The sequence below is a fragment of the Aulonocara stuartgranti genome, assembly GCF_965226115.1.
Source record: "Aulonocara stuartgranti genome assembly, chromosome: 18".
In the NCBI taxonomy this organism is placed as follows: Eukaryota; Metazoa; Chordata; class Actinopteri; order Cichliformes; family Cichlidae; genus Aulonocara; species Aulonocara stuartgranti.
The window spans coordinates 6350983-6371529 of record NC_138954.1 but is presented as its reverse complement, the minus strand read 5'-3'; the positions used below and the strand labels follow the sequence as shown (position 1 = coordinate 6371529).

The 20547-nt window shown below is 40.1% G+C and overlaps 1 protein-coding gene across 1 annotated transcript in view; it reads right to left on the bottom strand.

Annotated features, from left to right (window-relative positions):
* The window catches only part of LOC309694492 (receptor-type tyrosine-protein phosphatase N2-like), a 223000-nt gene that overhangs the window by 154127 nt on the left and 48326 nt on the right, over positions 1 to 20547 (bottom strand). The window contains exons 9-10 of the mRNA XM_082514620.1: positions 14187 to 14560; positions 3551 to 3637 (exon numbers count right to left, since the gene is read on the bottom strand). Coding sequence (XP_082370746.1) covers positions 3551 to 3637; positions 14187 to 14560 — 461 coding nt within the window. The remainder of the gene's footprint in view (positions 1 to 3550; positions 3638 to 14186; positions 14561 to 20547) is intronic.

The window sequence follows — 20547 nt, the reverse complement described above, 5'->3', positions numbered from 1 at the left end:
GTTGTCTTATGAGCCTTCTGCCTGCCAATCGGTCCTCGAGCCAATCGGTCTGTGGACCGGGACCAGGCTGTATTTGTTATCAACGTGCAATCTGCCGCTATATTTACACGAGACTGAAGAGCACTGAACATTCGGTAAAGAGATGGATGTTGTTGTTGTGGTTTATTTCAGTGTCGACTGACTCATGTAGTGCTGTGGAATGGCAGTTCAGTACAGCAAAAAAAAATAACCTGGGGGAGCCCTGCCCATTATCCTAACTTCATCTAGTACCATATTCCATGAAGATGTCTCTCATCTCTTTGGTTACCTCAGGAAATGGTGCCAGAGGCATACTTTTTCCTTATTGGTTCAAATTTCTGTAAAAAAGTAAGTGAACCCTGAGTTGGGTTAGTTTGTGTAATAAAGAGCCTTCGGAAGATGCGGACCTCCGGGTTTTTAGCAATATCTCAATGTTCTCAGATCTCAGCAATTAAGGGAATGGTCAGGAGATCAAAGTTTTAATTAACCTTGCAATTCACCTATTTTCACATTTCAATGATCAATCTCAGGCTGTAAAATCCTATTTAACTGTGACCAGACACATGTTTATTCACAGATAAAATACAGCAAACACCGTCTGTAGGCTGGCTATAATCCCCAACAGTGTGTTCATATCCAAACCCCCACAGTAGCAATTGTTTTGCTGTTGCAGCTCACAGCATTGAGAATTCAATTGATACTCCATGCAAAGTCACCTGTGGAGGGGAAAGACTGAAAGGGAGGGAGAGAAAGTGAGGAGGTGCTGAGGGGGCATAAAGTTACTTACAGAAATATAGAAAGGACATACAGACTGAGACAAACTAAGAAAGCAGAAACCTGAAGGAGGGAAGACGAAATAGGAATAGGTAGAGGCAAAGACGGAGAAACGAATAACAGAATGATCGAAAAACAGAAAGACACATGGAGAGAAAGAGTTCAGGCAGAGTTCATTCTCATTAATAAATTATTGTAGTCAACGGCTGCTCGTCTCTAACACGTCAATACCGTCGACCAACAACGCTCATTGCTTTATTACCCCCTCAGAGCAGGAAAAAATGTTGACAGAATGAAAATAAGGCGACGTCCTTGGGTTCCTAGTCTGTAAGGGCACTGTTTTCCCTTCCTTTTTTTTCCCCCACTTCTGATTTTAATGCTTTCTGCCACTCTGCTTTGATCCCACCAGTTTGCCCTCTCTGATCCGTCATGCTGGAGGGTAACTGTGGAGCAGCCGACGCTGCTCATCTTCTACTGGGAATATTTGAAGAGTTTTAGTATGTGATGCTCGCCCTTTGAGAAAATTGCTGCCCACTCCAGCCTACAGGTACGAAATGGTTGTTGTTGAGACGGTAAAGCAGACTATGGATGTTGTGACTCATCTACAGATCTTTGCTCATACGGTCTCTGGTTTGTTAGAAGGTTGAAGTGTTGCTGAACTGAAAAATACTGAAGTGTTTTCTTGATGTTGTTCTCATTTCTATTCAGCGGTTTGGCTGCCTGACAGCTGGTAGGACTACATGTCCAGAGGCGCCGCTACATTACAGGGCAAAGAGAGCTTTAAACGACATCGTAAGCATTTAAATGTTTTTATTTTTAGCTTCTAGAACAGAACACATGGCTGAGGCTTTGAATTGTGGGTGTGCGCACCTGGATTGTGAGGACAAATTCGTTAACAAAGACACACTGCGAAGAACTGGTTTAAAGATAAGCAAAATGAAGAGTTAGGCAGGTAGTGGGGATAGTTACAAGTTTGAGACGATTTCGTAGTAAGGGGTAAATAAGGACCTGGTTTTAAGTTGTATTAATCATTGTATTTACCTGTAAAAGAGCTGAACCATGCCGGTAAATGAGTCAAATGACCCCTCAGGGACACAGTGGTTAGTGATGGAAAAAACAGAACAACAATGTCTTCCCAGCTAGGATTCGTACTGCTCAGATTAATCCAATATTCGCTTGTCTTCTACAGTAGTTTGATGATAAGGAACATGACAGAATCATCTGTCTCGAGCTAACACACACTGCTCCATCTTTAGCGGAAGGGAGGCTGGGTGTGTCTGGACATAAAGGCCATAAAAGTAAGAATCAAGATTTTAAACTGACACCTACATTTGATTAGAAGCCAGTGTAGATGCTTTAACAATGGTAAGACATGACAGAATTCATAAGAACCTTTGCAAAAGAATTTGACAGACTGGAGGAGATTATTAGATGCTTTAGACCAGGAGTGTCCAACTTCAGGTTTTAGGTGTGTCCGTGATCCAACACAGCTGATTTAAATGGCTAAATTACCTCCTCAACATGTCTTGAAGGTGTGTTGACCCAGGGTGAGATCTAAAACCTACAGGACACCGGCCCTTGGGCCAGGAGTTGGACACCCCTGCTTTAGACAGAGCATTACTACAATCTAAGTGGAAGGGGATGAAGGCATGAACGAGCATCTCCAGTTCAGTTTTTCAGACAGCAGTCCTGAGTTTAGCACTATTTCTTAAAAGTCAAAGATGGAAGCTAACCCAAGATTCTTTGCGTTAGCATCTACAGTGAATGAGAAAAAGCCCAGACACTGTCCAATTTGAATAATACTTATTGGAGCAAATAAATAAATAAGAGACTGTCTTGTTTTCATTAAACTGCAAAAAGTGATTTGCTATCCAACTATTAGTTGCATTAAACCAATCAACTAAAACTGATAATTCATAAGGTTTGTATGAGAGATACAGTTGAGCGTCATCGGCATACAGATTACTGGAAATGGTTTTGAAACTTCTAATGTGATCTAATGGCAGAATATACAATGGAAATAAATGGGGGCTTAAATCAGATCTTTGTGGTGCAGCTCATGATAAATTTGAGCACTGAGACTTAAAGTGTTTTATCAAGAAGAAAAGAAGTGAACAAATCCCCGACTTGGCTGGATATCCTTACCATGCGGTTCAACATGTGGATTAAGATTTGATGATCAAGTTGCAAGAACTTTGCGGTCAATTCGTGGTATTCTCTTGCTCCGTTTTTAAAGATATGATCGACACATTATTTAAACCAGTGAATCAGACTGGGAGAAATATTTACTCCACAAACTTGCAGTGATTAGATGTGAAGCCTTAAGTTGTTTCTGGATCACTGAACGACAGGCTTTATTTCAATAAGAAAGTGTTCAGCTTCTATTTCAGGGTTTTTGCTTGCATGCAGGAAACGTGTCACCTCCAGTGTTCTAGCTCTGTTGTAAACAGACTTTCTTTATTGGCATCCGAACTGGAACAGGTGTGACTTGATCATTTCTCAATAGGAGCGGATTATTAAGAGCCTCAAATGCAGTAAACGTGCCAGTTTGTGGTTCTTTTTATATTCCTTTAATGCAGTGTGAAAATGAAATGTTTAAGCTTTGAGAAAAAAAAAAACATCACATTAGGTTAGACTGTGATTTTCACCCCAGACTCCAGTAAGAAAAAGCAGCATTAACACAGTGAGTGCACTGCTTTGTGTAACCAGAAGATTAAAAAAAAAACCCAAAAAAACAAAAAAAAACAGATGTACATACGAGAGCTCAGCGAAATCAGTCATCTGGATTTTCGCCATTCTAGCCAGGATCTTCATCAGGTGGAGGCCGTCGTCTGTCTGGAGCCCACTGATGATGACGATGAAGAAGAAGAGTGCAGGGCAGGAAGAGAAGAAGGGATCAGAAATTAAAAGTTAAACATACAACAGGTGCAATTTACTGTGCAATTTGTTTTTAAAAACAGGCTTTAAACAAGTTATTTTTCCTTCTAGTGATGTATCAGGTAATTTTAAAGGTTTTCCTTATTTTCTGTAGATTGCTCTTCACTGGTGATATTCCTAATATGGTTATTTTAGACAAACAGCTGTAGGTTTTAGCACATAGGCCCCGCCCATCTACCACCAAAACCATCTTTTTGCAAGGAGGAGCCAATCAGAAGAAAGGTGTAAACAGATGAGTGGTTGCTGGAGGTTGCTGGCTGTGTTTAGGTGAAGTTGATCCGAAAGGTTGTGGTGCACAAAATAACGTCTTTGTGATTGCTTTGATTAGCATCTAAATGCCTCAGCTGGCCGTTCCGTGAAAGGAAGACACCAACTTATCTGCAAACATGAACAGTCTCAATTTCCGGTTTATGTCCGCTCGCTAAGCAGAGCAAGTGCTGCAGACAAGTCGGGATCTTTCATGCAAACTACAGGTAATCTGTGACTAAAGGAAAGTTTTCCAGCACAACACTGTATAAATCTTTACAACCAGTTTTACCTAGCAACTGCCAGCAACCCCTAGACAGCCTGTCGTGGGGTTATTGACTAGTCTCTAGGAATATGTCACTGGTGCTTCAGCAATTGATTTCACAGTAACTGCAAACAGCCTCCAGCAATTCACATTTTTCTTCAGCACGCTCTGGTTTCCAGTGGGTCACTGACTGATCCCTCAGCCCATGTTAGTGGAGTCTTAGAAAAAGTGAACTAAGGGGCTGAAGAGTACTCTGAAGCATGAATCGTGCAAAGCTATCAGAATAGGTAAGGCTTGAACTGGTTTATGTAGAAATGAGAGAAAATTAAAAGTAAATTCTTTGAAGATAAATGTTTAATTGACATTTCTTAAGGCAAGTGAATGGCAGAGAACTTGAGCGTAAATAGTATGGAGATGAAGAGCAAAGTGTTAAATGCCAGCGGTCCCCAACCCCAACCTATTTATGTCCTACAATATTTTCACGGACCGTGTTGTGGATAAATACAACAAATAAAACCAGTACCAAAAAAGAAGAAGACTTACCCATAACACACGGGACAAGACCCAGGGAAACAGAGTTAACAATAAAACGATTAAAAAAATTATGATAAAAACCCTGAAAACTATAAATTTCACACCCGAGCCTCAATTCTCGCAGCCCGGTACCAAATGACTCAGTCTGTGGCCCGGGGGTTGGGGACCGCTGATCTATAAGACATACTGGACATGGGGAAGTTCTCCAGACATATCACTGGATCATTAAACCCACTAGTTGAAGGACTGAACCAGAAAATACAGACAAAAGCAGTTTTCCACAAAGCTCCCAGGTGAGTTCAGATAAGTGTGAGATAGAGAGGTGGGAAGTGCCGTTTGCCAGCGAGGTGAACGCTGAAGAGGTCACAAAGGTCACAGGCAGAAAGCTTGATATCACTGCCCGCTCCATCATTTTATGCTTTAGAGCATTTTCTAGCACATAAAATTACTTTGGCAGTATTCAACAACAAAAACGACCTGTTTTGTTCACAGCTGAGGATTACCTCGATCTAAAAGAAGAGAAAAACACTTCATCCTGAACCCTGATCTGCTGTTCTGGCATATATGCATATTTTTGGATAGACAGCCATATTAATGGCATTGGCTCATACTGTTTGACACATACTCTACAGCAATAGATTTTAACTACTTTAAATCAAGTAAAGCTGATGTAATCCTCCCAACACAAATTTCTTTACTGGATATTTTCAAAAGCAAACTTTTCTTTTCTTTATTTTTAAAGTAACTTAAGAAGGAAACATCTATGCTTCTATAAATGAGAATGCCATCTGTGCAGCCTTATGTGTCTGACATTACAAATTAATAGTGTGAAAACTTCTTAGACATGTTATGATATATATGTTTTGATATATCAGAATGAGGACCCAGATGCAGACATGAGTGAGTGAAGGAACAAACGTTGAATCCAAAACTTTTTTGTAAACAAACAAAAGGTGACTAAACACTCTGGGAATAAACAAAAGCTAATTCAATAAAATGGTAAAACTAAAGCAAAGATTTAAACGATTAAAGGAGCACAAGGGAAATAAGTGAGGCAAAAATAGGCTAAAGAATACCTACTAATGTGACACAGGTGAAGCCATTAAAGGCAGGTAAAGGCAAATTTTTGAGGAGGGAAAAAGCCAGAAGGAAACCAACAAGGAAAACAAATTACCAAAATAAAATAGGATGTGACTAGAAGTAACAGGCGAAGCACACAGACACAAAAGGTGTAGTTAAAGAAACAATGCTATGACAACAGAAATGCCAATCCAAAAAGCATGCAATGTCAATTATGTCCCGGTCAGCAGGGAGCTGACTGTGTTTTGAGTGAATAGTGGGACCCAAATGCAGACACGGTAGGAGACGGAACCGAGTTTAAAAAAAAGGCGAGCCGTTCATTTGGCTGATAAAACGTGAACACAAAAACAAAGCAAGCGTGAACATGGCAAAACCTAACCTGACACCTAAACTGGGAAATAACTAAATAACTATGAAAACTGTGACGAGAGACATGGAACTGAAATAAACCGAACACGAACCTGATCAGTAAGAAGAACTCTGAGACATGACGTGAAACCAAACAGACGACCTGGCAACGACTGAATCAACACACAAAAACTAAATACACACAAAGGTACACACAAAGGGTGATCAGAGGAAGTGGAAACACATTGGAAAACCAGCTGACTGGAATCACATCGTGACACTAAGCACAATGAACAGAGAAACAAGACTTTCAAAATAAAACAAGAATATAACGGGATGCAGACATGACTCATGACAGGTTAAGAAACACGAAAACATCAATTTGGCTTTAAATGACCGCTTCTTTAATACATAGTTTTGCTTTTGATGATAACGTAGTAAAATTTAGACGGGGAAACTCACTGACATTTCACCAAACCGTGAGAATAATGGCAGCGAAATAAGGGAATAACAAATTAAGCACTAAATTACCAAAGCCTCTGTGCATGCTTAGGGCCAATGGGACGGGGAGAGGTTGTGCGTGGCATGTGTTTGCATCTGTGAGACCATAATTAAAGCTCAATATCCCAACTCCAAGCTAATTGCTTGCTGTCTGCTGTGGACTCATCTGACCTCCTCTAAGTCTCCTCTGTGGAATTCAAACAAGGAAAGCAGACGCTTCCAGACATCTGCAGGATATCTGCACATTTCTGGAAATACAGCTTAAGCTGAGAAAGAGTTTTGCTGCAAACTGTGCAAATCACTCAATTTTTAAATGCACTTAATTACAAAAATTAGCAGCTGTCTCCGTCCTTGCATCTTGAACTTTGATGTCCAACACTTGCTGGATTTCAACCAAAAAATGTTTTCTTCTCTTTCATCATTTTTAGTTTACTCCATATTAAAATCTTTACTCTAGGTGTCTTCCTAGCCTTATGATTTCACATGCACTGGACATGTGACCAAATAAACAATCATTTATGATCAAATATGACTGTCAGCTTCAGAGTCAAATCCAAATAAAAATAAATAAATTGCAGCTGTTTACAGAATTTAACATCTTAGGGATCATGAGTTTAACTGTTTTCTTTGACTATAAGAGAAAATGACTGAATGTGGCTGAATTACAGTTAATAAAAATGAGACTTGCTATGTATGAAAATGTACTGACAGCCTGTGATTTGTCTCCCCTCTCAGCCTGGAGAGCAGACAGCAGCTTCAACAGCCCACAGCCTGAGTCAGTCTTCACTGTGCAGAGCAGCTGCTTCAGATCTGACATCAGCGATCGCTCTGCCTGCAGATCCTGAGTGTTGATAGCTACAATGGAGACCTCACAGCAGCTTTTACATTAGCTCTGCAGCATGCAGGGTGTTGGGTTATGATCCCACTCAGATACGACAGCCTGCCTCGGCAGGATTTCTTCTCACAGAGAGACGCTTTGATTATTTTTATTCTATATTTCCTTCCATCTCACTCTTACACAATTTCAGGGAAAATGGAAACTGATAACAGTACAGCAGCAAGTACAGGCCTGTACTTGCTCATCTGATGATGATCTGGCTTTTTGATGGAGCAACAGCTGGACAAATGACTTTGAATCCAAAGGCAATAATTACCAAAGTTGAGAAGGAACTTTTGCACAAATACACAAAAACAACAGGATTATTCTCTGTGCTACCCTGAATTCTATTACTCTAAAAAAGTCTAAACAATTACTGGATGATCTAATATGAAATTTAATGAAGATATCCATGGACTCCTGAGTATAAACCCCATTTGATGACCTTTCGTCTAGTGGTCATTGTTTTCATGTCTCAACATCTACTGCGCAGGGTTAGCACAAGACATTGTGCAAATGTTTTATTAGACAAGAAAAAACGAATTTGGATATCAAATTATGTTTTCCATTTTAAGCATCAGTAGGGAGGGATGGATACTTGACAGGTACTATACGCCTCAACTCAGGAGCTGGCACCGTGTTTTCCAGATTCAGATAGCAATATAATTTCACATCAATCCATTTATCCATCAACAGCTGCATTGTTTTTTATTTTGAGCATAAGGACTTTAAAATTTAAAAAGCATCAATTTTAAAGTGTAATGCACATGTTACAAAGCTACATCGGCAGCATTAATACAACATTTACCACCAGGTTTTATAACAGTACTGCTAAATGTCCACACAATGCTCTCGCCTTATCATTGTTTACAAAAGATAGTAACAGTCTACTTAGAATGCATGAAGGTAGAGGAGGGTAACTACTGGTGATATACAGGGGACGAATATCAAATTCATATGCTGATACTATTCAAACTGTTATTATAACTATTTTCAGCGTGAGAGTAGTCAAAGTACTACTAAGTTCAAACCTCTCAAACCTTTTAAATGTCTAATATTTAGTTTATTCACAGCAAAATCAATTAATCTTCCTGCAAACATTTTTTGTGTATTTGTGAGTATTTTCTCACACAGTATAACACATGTGTAGGACAAACTATTTGGACACTAATAAACTTCCAGGAAACAGATGGTCCAAAATGGAGAAAGTTACACTTGCTTTTCACTCCAACGTGTAAATAAAGGTTCCTTGGTCATTATTCGAGTAGTCCAGAGTATATTGCTCACCAGGAAAATATGATCTATCCATCTTCTGCAGACCCCAGTCGGATTCCTGTTGTTTGGGGACAGAAGCGCCTGAGGAGAGGATTGCTGCATGTAGTAATAGGAAAGCCAGAGGTTTCACTGAACAAAAGCAAGGCTATTTCTTCAAACATCAAAGACATCCCTTCCCTTCAGGGCTTCTCCACTGATCACTCTACTATGAGCTGCCTCAGCAAGTACATGAGAGTGAATCAGGAGAAAACCAGTACAGGCAGACTGTCATGCCTAAGTCTGATCAGTAATAATGACAACTAAGGAGAATGCTGTCGGTAAGACGGAACAAATGTCAAGTCAGCGGCATGAAAAATAGAAACAGAGACGTCAGAATAAACAATTTCTGTGAATTTCTGGATATAACATATAAATACATATGGGGCCAACAGAAAATGAAAACTAAAAAATTAATTAAAAAATGAAACCTCCGATGGTCTACAGAGATTATGACTTGTATCACGAGTAATTGGAAACATTACTCGTGATAACAGTTAGATAACAGGTTCAGGTTAAGGCAACAAATTCTGGCTGGAATTTGATCATCAAATCATCAAATTATAGATTATCATTAAAGGAATTACACTGGAGCTTTTTATGCATATTTTTACATCAAAGTACTAATTAGAGTGTGTGTGTGTGTGTGTGTGTGTGTGTGTGTGTGTGTGTGTGTGTGTGTGTGTGTACATGTTTAGATATCTTTGTGCGGACAGAAAATTGGCACGCTACTATACTTGTGGGAACCAGTCCCTGTCCCCATGAGTTAGGCATTCATTTTTTAGGCTTAGAGTTAGGGAAAGCATAATGTCAATCAGATATCCTCACTAAGATATGAAAACAGGTGTGTGTGTGTGTGTGTGTGTGTGTGTGTGTGTGTGTGTGTGTGTGTGTGTGTGCGTGCGTCTTGAGCACCAGGTGTTTTCCTCCAGCTGTCATGAATCACCCTGTCCTCCTCTTCCTCCTCCTCCTCTTCCTCCCCTCCCCAGGCCACAGGAGGAGATGATACTCTAAAACCACCAGGATGCTCCTGCTATCAGCTTTCACCTCAGACGCTGCGCCAAAATGTCATCACATCGATCTTGTTTCGCATGTGGCCCTGCATTTCATATATTTGTATTCCTACTGTGACAGCTTTGTTTTGGAGAGGGACTCGACCTCAGTACGGAGCATTTCAGTAGCTTTAAGCCAAAATATGAAAAACGTTTATTCAAACAACCTCAAATTCAGCAACGCATTCACTAGAGTTCACAGCCATTCAGCGGCCCAGCTTGAAGTGAAGAGGAAAAATGGTTGTTGAGTTAAACAATTTTACTGCGAGTTCTTAAATTATGAGTTAGGTGTGCCTTTGGTTAATGCAGTGTTGAAGGAGTTACAGTACTGAGCAAAAGTCTTTATTTCTTAGTATTTTGCTTCCAAGCATCCAGACTTTCTTGTAATCTTTTAAAGATGTCTTATTAAGCTACTTAACACTGATCTGTGAATCATTCAAGAATAAAAAGGCACCTAATTCAAGAACCAGAGTTCAGGCTGAAGAACAAATGTGGTCATACCAATTAATGACTTTCTTTTGTACCATATTTCCATGTGTGTTTACATGTTTCAATAAACTGCTGCATGTATTTCCCATTTCCCTAATGTCTAATGTCACCTCAGAGAAATGACGTGTTTGCACAGTACTGTATGCAACCATGTTTGAGGAAACAAGAAGCATCTGTGAATTATGTATCAACATTAAATGGTGTTAATACATAGTTTTTGTTATTGCCACTAGTTAAAAAGTATCAAGAGATATTACTGGATTCTTTGATCTAAAGAAACCCTAAAGCTTGCTGACTTTACTGCTAAATCACAGTATGACATGGAGCAGTCAGGTACCTGGCAGCACAAATCAGATGTTCTTTAAAAGCTAGAGATGACTACTGGTGACCCAGACTCTCACTGCATTCCTCTGCTTTTATCATCTTCTGCTTGTTGTTTGGTTTAATACATTCGTTTTCATCACTCTGTCCCTGTAGTCAGACGTAGCAAGGAAAAATGTCCAAGGTTTTCTCATTGCTCAAACAAAAAGCTGTGGGGAAAGATGTGGCTACTGAGACTAGTCTGGCTCAGAAGATGGCTTGTTTCACAAGAAGACATTCTTTCAAGGGCCTTTTTCTTACTGGCACATTGCGAAGTGGCATTTTTCCATGTTGTGGTTGATGCTGCACTTCACTCTCAAGAAGAGGTTTGACACAAAGTGAACTGTCAAGGACAACTTTGGTGTTCTTTTGAAGTTCAGCAATCTCATAGAAATGTCAAGAGTCACTTTGAAGAGTCACTGTAAAGGGTTAGAGAGGAATCTGCTGAGTACAGTGACTGAACACATCTTAAACCTTCCAGCTGTTCACCTAGGATCAGAGCAAAGCAGCCTCTGAGCCCGTTTCATAAAGTTACAGGAGCTCAACCATGATGTTAAAGGTTGCCGTCAGAATTTCTGCAACACTGTCAAAGTAGTTTTTGTGAGCTTTTGTGAGCTAAAGTTTTTTCAAATTAAAAAAAATAACTTGGTTCTGGCTCCACAGAAGAAAACCCGGTGCTTTGTAATTGTTCTTTTAACCATATATTTAGTTAAAATGTTAAGAGAATCTACAGAAAACAAAGAGTAATACAAATCTAACCCATTGATAAGATCTTTCATCTCATACTGTTAGATGCTGCAGCCGTCGCAGGGATACAAAGGTATCCTTTTGCAGCCCCACCTTGAGGCACCGTCTGCAGATAGCAACAAATTATAAGTAATAAATCTGTCAGTCAGTAGTACACACATTTGTCCTGTGTTATCAATGTTTATACTTGTGTATGATGTATGGGGAGGTCAGGTGAGTCTAAATCAAACACTTAATACAAAACTAAGAAATAACGCTTTATTTTAGCACCAAGAGGTTTTCTCACATGCGGAAAGCAGCCGTAGCTGAGGCTAGTCTTGTTTAAGCTAAAGTCACAGTATTTTTACTTCAGTTATCAAAGGTCTGTTTGGAGAGGAGAGGAATAACATTTGAACGGTAAATAGAAAAGTAATTGAGCAGCTTTACACTACAAGGTCTTTAAGTGTTTTCTAACTATAATGCACACACCCTGACGGATACACTGCGGGCACTTTGGCATTCAGGATCTTGCCCAGAGAAACTTCAACGCACCGGCCCACGGGAGCCGGGGATTACACTACTGACCTTAAGATTGACGATCGATTGGTGCTCATGAGCTACAACCAAAGCGCCTTAACATTGCAACATTTAATTTTGCATTCGCATATTTGACACTTTTTATTGCCTTGAAATTTTTCCGCACTTCATAAACACAAGTCATCTAATTTAGAATTTCTCTTTCTTGTAAAACATAAATACATTTGATTCTCAAGAGCAGCTGTGACACTAAGCGGCTCTATGGGTAAAGAAGAATCATTCAACCTTACTGAATGGGGCTTTTGAAGACCATGGTGATTAGAAATTAGGTTTCCTATTTATACTGTAATGATCTGTATGCTACAGTTGAGTGACGTAAAGTAAGTACAAAGAAAAAGCTTGGACTAAAACGGACATCATATTGTGCTTAAATAAAAACTCCTTCATTCAGCATATGAAAGCCTTGAGTAGGACCTCCACACCAACATCCCAGAGATGTTTTTTCTCTATAACATAACATTTAAGGCTCTTCTGTTGTATAGCTCAGAGTGTCGAGTAACAAGGACAAAAAGAAAGAGACTTGCCAAAGACCTTGAGCCAGAATTACACCCGCTTCAGCTGAAAGGCGAGCATGAAGGAGTTTCAAAACCAGACACAGGAAAGAGGATTTCTAAAGAACTTCAACCTCAGACTTGAGGAACAGAGGAATCAATATGGAAACGACCCTGTCCTTTGTGTGAGTAAGAAAGAAGGAAAAAGATGCCCAGTGTACTCTTGTTGCATTCTGGGTAAAATTTGCAGGGACAAAGAACGAGGGTTTGCAATTTCTCACGTGGAAAGCACATTTCTTTCTTCACCTACTGTGAAAAAAGCTGGTTGATCGCTACTGTGGATTACCCAAAACAAAGGTGAAAGAAAGTTTCTGTATAAGCTCTAGACTCGAGATATGCATTTTGAAAATTGAGATAAAAAATTTTACTTTCTACATTTTCCAACCTCTTCAACATCCAAGTGGGTCATTGGTGACCTACATAAAGGCAGAGTTAAGTTGGATTTCAGCCACATGACTAAAAAACATTGATTCATAAGTTAGAACATGTTGCCTTTCAAACTGAACAAGCATCTGGCTTTCTGTTATTAGACTTTTATTTTGACATGCTATTAAATTTCCATGAAAAAGCCAACCTTCAGTTCAGTGAGGTTTCCTAGCATTTGTTTATGCACAGCACTTCAGGAACCTTGAGACCTGGACTTGCTGCCACAAAACCCTAATTCTTCTTTTTCTGTTGTAGATTTTCTAATGTGCTCAGGATCATCATCCTACTGCAAGGCCCAGTTTGGGCCAAGCTTTAACTGTTGGACAGATAGCCTCACATTTGACTCTAGAATACACTGACATACACAGTTCATTGTTCACTCAATGACTGCAAGGTGCAAAACAAGCCCAAATCTCCTCCACCACTGTGCTTGACACTTGGTATGAAGTGTTTGCTGATATGCTGTGGCACTGTGCATTGGTCTCCTTGAACCAAAGAACATTGTTCCAGAAGTCTTGTGGTTTGCGAACCTAAACCATGTTGCCATTTTCTTCTTAAAGTAAAGAGTTTTCCTAGGGGACCCTTCCAAACCACGGGTACTTCTTCAGTCTTTTTCTAATTTTACTGTCAAGAACTTTAACATTGAATATTCTAACAGAGGTCTATTGAGTCTGAGATGGAACTTTTTCTAAGCATTGCACAATCTGACTTTGGGGTGAATCTGCTCAAACAGCATCTCCCGTGGCACTGTGTAAACACACGCCTGAATGCTACAGAGGCTTTAATAGAAGTAGTTGTCACACTTTCTAATGATCAATTAATCAGCTCCATTTCATTACAGCACCTGGCTGCAACTTACCCTTTTAATTTATATTATTTTCTAATTTCTGGAAGCAGTAAAAGTGTACTTATTTCACCTGAAAATAAATGATAAATGCAAAGTGAATTGTAATTTTGATTGATTTTTTACTCTTCAAATACTGTCCATCCATCCACCTACCCATTAATTTTCATCCACTTATTTTCAAATATGTCTCCTTCAAAATTCAATTGCAGTTTGCCTTTTACATGTTCATCATTAAATCTGTACTCACTCTGTGTCGGTGATGACATAGCCAAAGACATCATCATCTTTCTTCATCTTGCTGGCTTTGACGTCCAACTGTAGCTCAGGAACGTGCATCGTCTTCTTGTGAGGTTCATCGTACACGAGAGAAGCAGGAGGGGGTGCCACCTCCTTGATCCAGCCTGCCACCTCCAACAGCTCCTCTACAGACTGGGTGGTATCCTTCTTTTGCACCGCCACCCCTACTTCGCTAGTCCGACTCTGGACGTTTTCCAGCCCCACCTGCTGCCCTCTGGGTGTTTGACTGGCATCGTCATAATGGTTTTTAGCTGGGGGAGGTCCGGTGAAGGAACTTTTGTCAAGGTAGGCGAGAAGCTTGGTGAAGAGGCTGCCACTCTCCGTCTGAAATAAGAGCCAATGAAATATCGTGGGTAAATAGACTGGTTCTTATATGATGCTTTTCTACTCTAACTGCGCACTCAAAGCGCTTTATACAACTTGCCTCACTCACCCATTCACTTTCTTTTTTCCTATGTAAGTCCTTCTATCTAACATTCTTACGTACTCATAGGTTAATCGGAGAGCAACTTGGGGTTAGTATTTTGCCCAAGGATATTTGGCCCGCAGACTGGAGCAGACAGATCAAACCACCAACCCTTACAATTAGTGGGTGATCTGCTCTACCACCTGACCTACACACAGCCACCCCAAAACTAGGTTTCCGTGTAGCAGGAACAAGTTTCTCCCCTCACTGTAGTAAAGTGACTCTGGTGAGACTTGAACCCACAATCTTTGAATTTCATCTGACACAAACCAATAGCAATCCAATGTGCTATCCATTGCACCACAGAGCCTGGTAAGACAGTAGATGATCCAACTGTTACACAGAACTTAATTTATTTCAGACACCTAATTAAAAAAAATACAAACCTGACTAATGAGCTCAATTTTAAGCTTAAGACACTTAAGACATAGTGTCTCTAAAAGAACATGAGGCAACGTCTGTAGCAACCGTATCTAGGGATGGGTATCGTTTAGGTTTTATCCGATACCAAATCGGTACTTTTGAAACGGTGCCGGTGCTCAAACGGTGCTCAAACCGGTGCTTAAAGAATGGAGAACACAAAATTGGTCCAAAAACCTCTCATGTTCAGCTGGTTTTTTGTAAAAAGATAACAATGTTAGCCTTTTCTGCAGCTATAGGGGATTTATGGCATCACTCTTGGCTGGAAGCAGTGCTTAAACAATGGAAAAAACACAAACTTTGTCCAAAACCTCTCATGTTTAACTGTTTTCCACTTTTTCTTTGGTCATTTTAGCCTTTTTGGCCAGGGTGAAGGGAGTATCTGCCATCAAACAAGAGGACAGCCGCATGTAGCTATGATGATGTTTGCTAGTTCACCTTACATGCATTAATGTAATAACGTGGTTAGCCTACTCAACGTAAATTACACACTAACAACATTAAGCTACTCACGCAGAGAAGAACGGCTGCTGCTGCATCATCATCTGTCATCATTTCTGCTACACTGGCAGGGCTAGGGGCCAGGACTCTATTCTTCGGGTTTTTTGGGGGATATTGCTAACTCCGGGTCTGATAACAGGCAACCCACGCACAGTAGATGCGCTCGGTGTGAGGTCTCGCAGCAAGCTATCATACGGCGCATTTCTGGGCTTTTTAAAAAAACGCTATGCGTCGCCAGGTGTTTCATCGGATTTGAGGTGTTACCTCCTTTGACAGTATCACAGTATCAGCTTAAAGCACTTGTTGCAGGCTGCTGAGTTTGCATCTTTTGCTGTGAAGTACAGCCAGACTTTTGACCGCTTGGCCTTGGGCATTTTTAATCCGTAGCTCTGCATAAAAGAACGCACGTACCTGGACCCGCCTACTATCCTCGGAAACGTAAAATGATTGGCTAGAAGTGTATCACAGCTCAGGAAAAAAAGCACCGAAATGTGCGCTGCTTTTCGGTCTGGTTACTACCGTTTATGTCAGAACCGGTGCCATCATGGCACCGGACACCGGTACCCATCCCTAACCGTATCATAACGGAAAGAATCCGTGTGGTGCTTTTTCTAGTTAAATTGCACTGCTCCCAGCCAGTGCAATGATTTGCAAATCCCATAAACTTATGTTTTATTCACAGTGGGACACAGAAAATAAATCCAATCAAATGTGTAAACTGAGAAAGTTAACAATTTTAAGAAAAAACATCTGATCGTTTTAAATTTGACGGCAGCAGCATGTCTCAAAAAATTAAGAACAGTGCCATGTTTACAATGTGCAGCATCCATTCTTCTTTTAAAAACAGTCCATAAACATCTAGGAAATGGGGAGACCAGCTGTAGGACTTCTGGGAGAGGTATATTATCCAATTCTTGTGTGATATAATATTCTAGCTGCTCAGCAGTCCAGGGTACTCTTTTTCCTATTTTCATTTCATTTCATTACAATTGCTTTCAGTTGCTGAAAGATCTGGACTTAGTGGCAGGCTAGCTCTGCACCTGGACTCTTCTAAAACTGTACGAAGCCATGGTGTGATAATAATAGATGAAGAATGTGATTTATCACAGTCTTGCTGAAATATGCAAGACCTTCCCTGAAATATGTGTCATCTGGATGGGAGCATTTGTTGCTCTAAAACCCACGTATACCTTTTAGCATTGAAGGTGCCTTTCCAGATGTGCAAGCTGCTAATTCCAATGGCTCGAATGCACCCCCAAACCATCAGAGATCCGGGCATGGATCCATCCTACCTTGTGCCAATAGTTCAGGCTGGTACTGGTGGTTTAATGCCGTGGGAGTTATTTTCTTGGCACATTTTTGATTATTTAGTATCCACTGAGCATTGTTTAGCCTACCTGATGGTTGCTTCCAGCAAGATAAGGTGCCATGTGACTAATCTCAAACATGAAAATCAGTTCACTGTACTCAGATGGCCTCTACAGTCACCAGATCACAACCTAATAGAGTACCTTCGGGATGTGGTGGAATGGGAAATTTGTCTGTAGCCAACAAATTTGCAGCAACTGTGTGCTGTTAGGCATACTTAATGAAGTGGCTGTTAAGTGTCTAATGAAACAATATTGAATCAAGTTCTTTTTCTTTTAAACTGAACTTGTGGGAGTTTTCCTGTTGCTGACATTAGCGTGTTGGCGATCTGCAGCTACAGGCATGAGGAAATAATTGCCTTGAATCAAAGAACAGCCACCCTGTCAGACTTATGCTGAATAGGGTTTTAATATGCTATTATTCTTCTGGTCCTAGCTTCAGGGTAATTGCTCGTCTTGTCAAGAACTACATCTCACTGCAGCAGCAATGCCATGTGAGCTAAAAACATAGTTTGTTCTGTCTTTGAGCACTTTGAAATACAATCTTCTTTGCAACTTCAAATTGTTTTTTGGGACCAGCAAGATGCATCAGCCTGGAGGGAATTTTCAACGAGTAGAAACAAAATAAGAAATGAGTACAAGAAATAAGCACAGAGAAGACGTTGCTTCTATTCCGGCGTTGATTTCAGCAAATCTTATCATAAATATATTTTTCGCTACAAAACACAAATAAAAAGTAGTTGAAAATGACATATTACATTTTATTTGTAAAGTCAGATATATGGACAAATGAATAACAGTCCCACAGTCACGAAATCCCTTTCACTAAGCTGAATGGGTTTTTATCAAACACTGCAGCAATAGATAACTATTGCTCTAAAGGTAGTGCAGCATTTAGTTATGTGTCAGCATGTTATCTGACATAAAGCTGTGTGATAAACATCAGTCTTCTGGATTGGAAAGTTGTGTATTTGTTTGTGTTTATGGACACATAATGACATAATGTCAATGTGGAATTTTTGCATTCTGTAAAAATGAAAAATATTCATTCTTTCCTTATATCTATCTATCTATCTATCGTAATTGTCGGGCTATAAGCCGCTACTTTTTGCACAAGCTTTGAACCCTGCGGCTTTTAGTCAGGTGCGGCTTTTCTATGGATTGTCCCTGATTTTTGTCATATCGTAAGACGATTTGTTTTGTTTGTTCCGCTGTTGTACGGCACTACGTTGCCTGGCGGAAGGGCATGTGATCAGACACACAGTATCGGGGTTCAAGAGTGGTATGTTGGTCACATGTCCATCCGCCAGGCAACATAGTGCCGTACAAGTAGCTCGAAAAACAAACTTCAAAGTAGCGCTACACGTTCAGCGGGAGTCGTGGATGGTGTGCGGCAATAAACTTGCGAAAAGCAAGTTATGCTCAACTCCACCGGTGGAATCTGACAGCGTGGAAAAGTGTGAAAACATCCATCCATCCACCTGAGCCTAAAAGGTAGTCTGAATCTATTTTTCTGGTGTGTAGGTTATTGTTATGTACTACATTTGTTACTCGTTTTTGAAGCACAGCACATGTTTCGTACTTGTAATTACCGCTACTTGTACATATACCTAAAAAGTTGTGCAAATATGTACCCATAACTTGTTTTTCAAAATATTAATAAAAGAGATGTGTCTCCAAACAGCCATCTCTTTCCTGACAATTCGCTTTGTGCATATTCTCTTACATATGATAAGTCAACATTGAAACACCTGCGGCTTTTAGTCAGGTGCGGCTAATGTATGTACAAAACAGGATTTTCCCCTGATTTTAGCTTGTGCGGCTAATATTCAGGTGCGCTTTGTAGTCCGGGAAATACGGTATCTATCTATCTATCTCTATATATATATATATATATATATATATATATATATATATCTATATCTATATATATATATATATATATATATATATATATCTATATCTATATATATATATATATATATATATATATATATACACATATACATATACATATAGGTTCGGTTCGATACTTTGGTGTCACGGTTCGATATTTTTTCGATACAAAAAAAATGTTCATGCCTTTTTAATTTGTCATTTATTAAAATTATAAATATATATTTTAACTCAAAAGTACAGTTTTTAAATTTAACCCTAACCAGCGAATGCGCACCTGCGGACCACTTATGTGCAGCCCTGGTTATATAGCTCGTCATATTGCAGCCACAGAAATTCTTTTGTCCATGAAACCATAAAGCTGCACTTTCTTTTTGCCTTATAGTCTGATTTGTCATAACTTCTCCGTTTTGCGGTAAGCTTTTCTTTGGCTGTCACTTCTTCACCCTGACCTGTCTTATTTGGCTCAGCAGAACTAAAATATATATGCTGCTGGTTTTACACACGCACTCACATAAGCTCAGCGATTCTCTGCGCGATCAACCTCTCAAATGTTTAAGCTTGCTGTGGGAGATGTGAGTGTGGCCACTACCAGCTCCACCACCATCATCAAGTTTGCTGACGACACCGTCGTGGTGGGCCTGATCTCTGATAACAACGAGACGGCCTACCTGAAGGAGATTAGGAATCTGGAGAACTGGTGCCAGAGGAACAACCTCCTTCTAAACGTCAGTAAGACAAAGGAGCTGATAGTGGACTTCAGCACTAAGCAGGAGAGGAACTACCAGACCCCCGTCATCAACGAGTGCCCAGTGGAGAGAGTGGACAGCTTCAAATACCTCGGAGTTCACATCACGCAGGACCTGTCATGGTCCTGTCACATCAACACCGTGGTGAAAAAGGCCCGTCAGCGTCTCTACCACCTCAGACGCTTGAGAGACTTCCAACTGCCCTCCAAGGTGCTCAGGAACTTTTACTCGTGCACCATAGAGAGCATCCTGGCGGGAAACATCTTAACCTGGTTCGGGAACAGCACCATGCAGGACAGACGAGCTCTACAGAGGGTTGTGCGGTCAGCTGAGCGCACCATCCGCTCCGAGCTCCCTGACCTGCACTCAATCTACAGCAGGCGGTGCTGGACCAAGGCCAGGAAGATCGTGAAGGACCTCAGCCATCCCAACAACAGACTGTTCTCTCTGTTGAGGTCAGGAAAGCGATTCCGCTCCCTGAAGACCAACACAGAGAGACTGAGGAGGAGCTTCTTCCCGCAGGCGATACGGTCTCTCAATCACACCACCACACAGTACTGACCCACACATATGGTTCTTACACACACACTGGACTTTCTGGACTTTGGTTTTGCACAACACTGGTCACTATATTCTTCATTTCCGGTTAATACTTGTACAGCTGCTGTTATTGTGTATATATTTATTTATATTTAGATTTCTTCATACATTCTTATATAGTTCTATATTGTGTATTGTGTATTTTGTTGTACAGTTATTTTATTTTCAACTTTAATTTATATATTTATCTTTATCTTATTCTTCCCAGTTAAATTTACCCTTCATTCTAATTTGTGTTGTACAGTTATTTCATTTTTAACCTTAATTTATATTTTATTCCTTCCTAGTTAAATTTACCCTTTTTAATTTTTC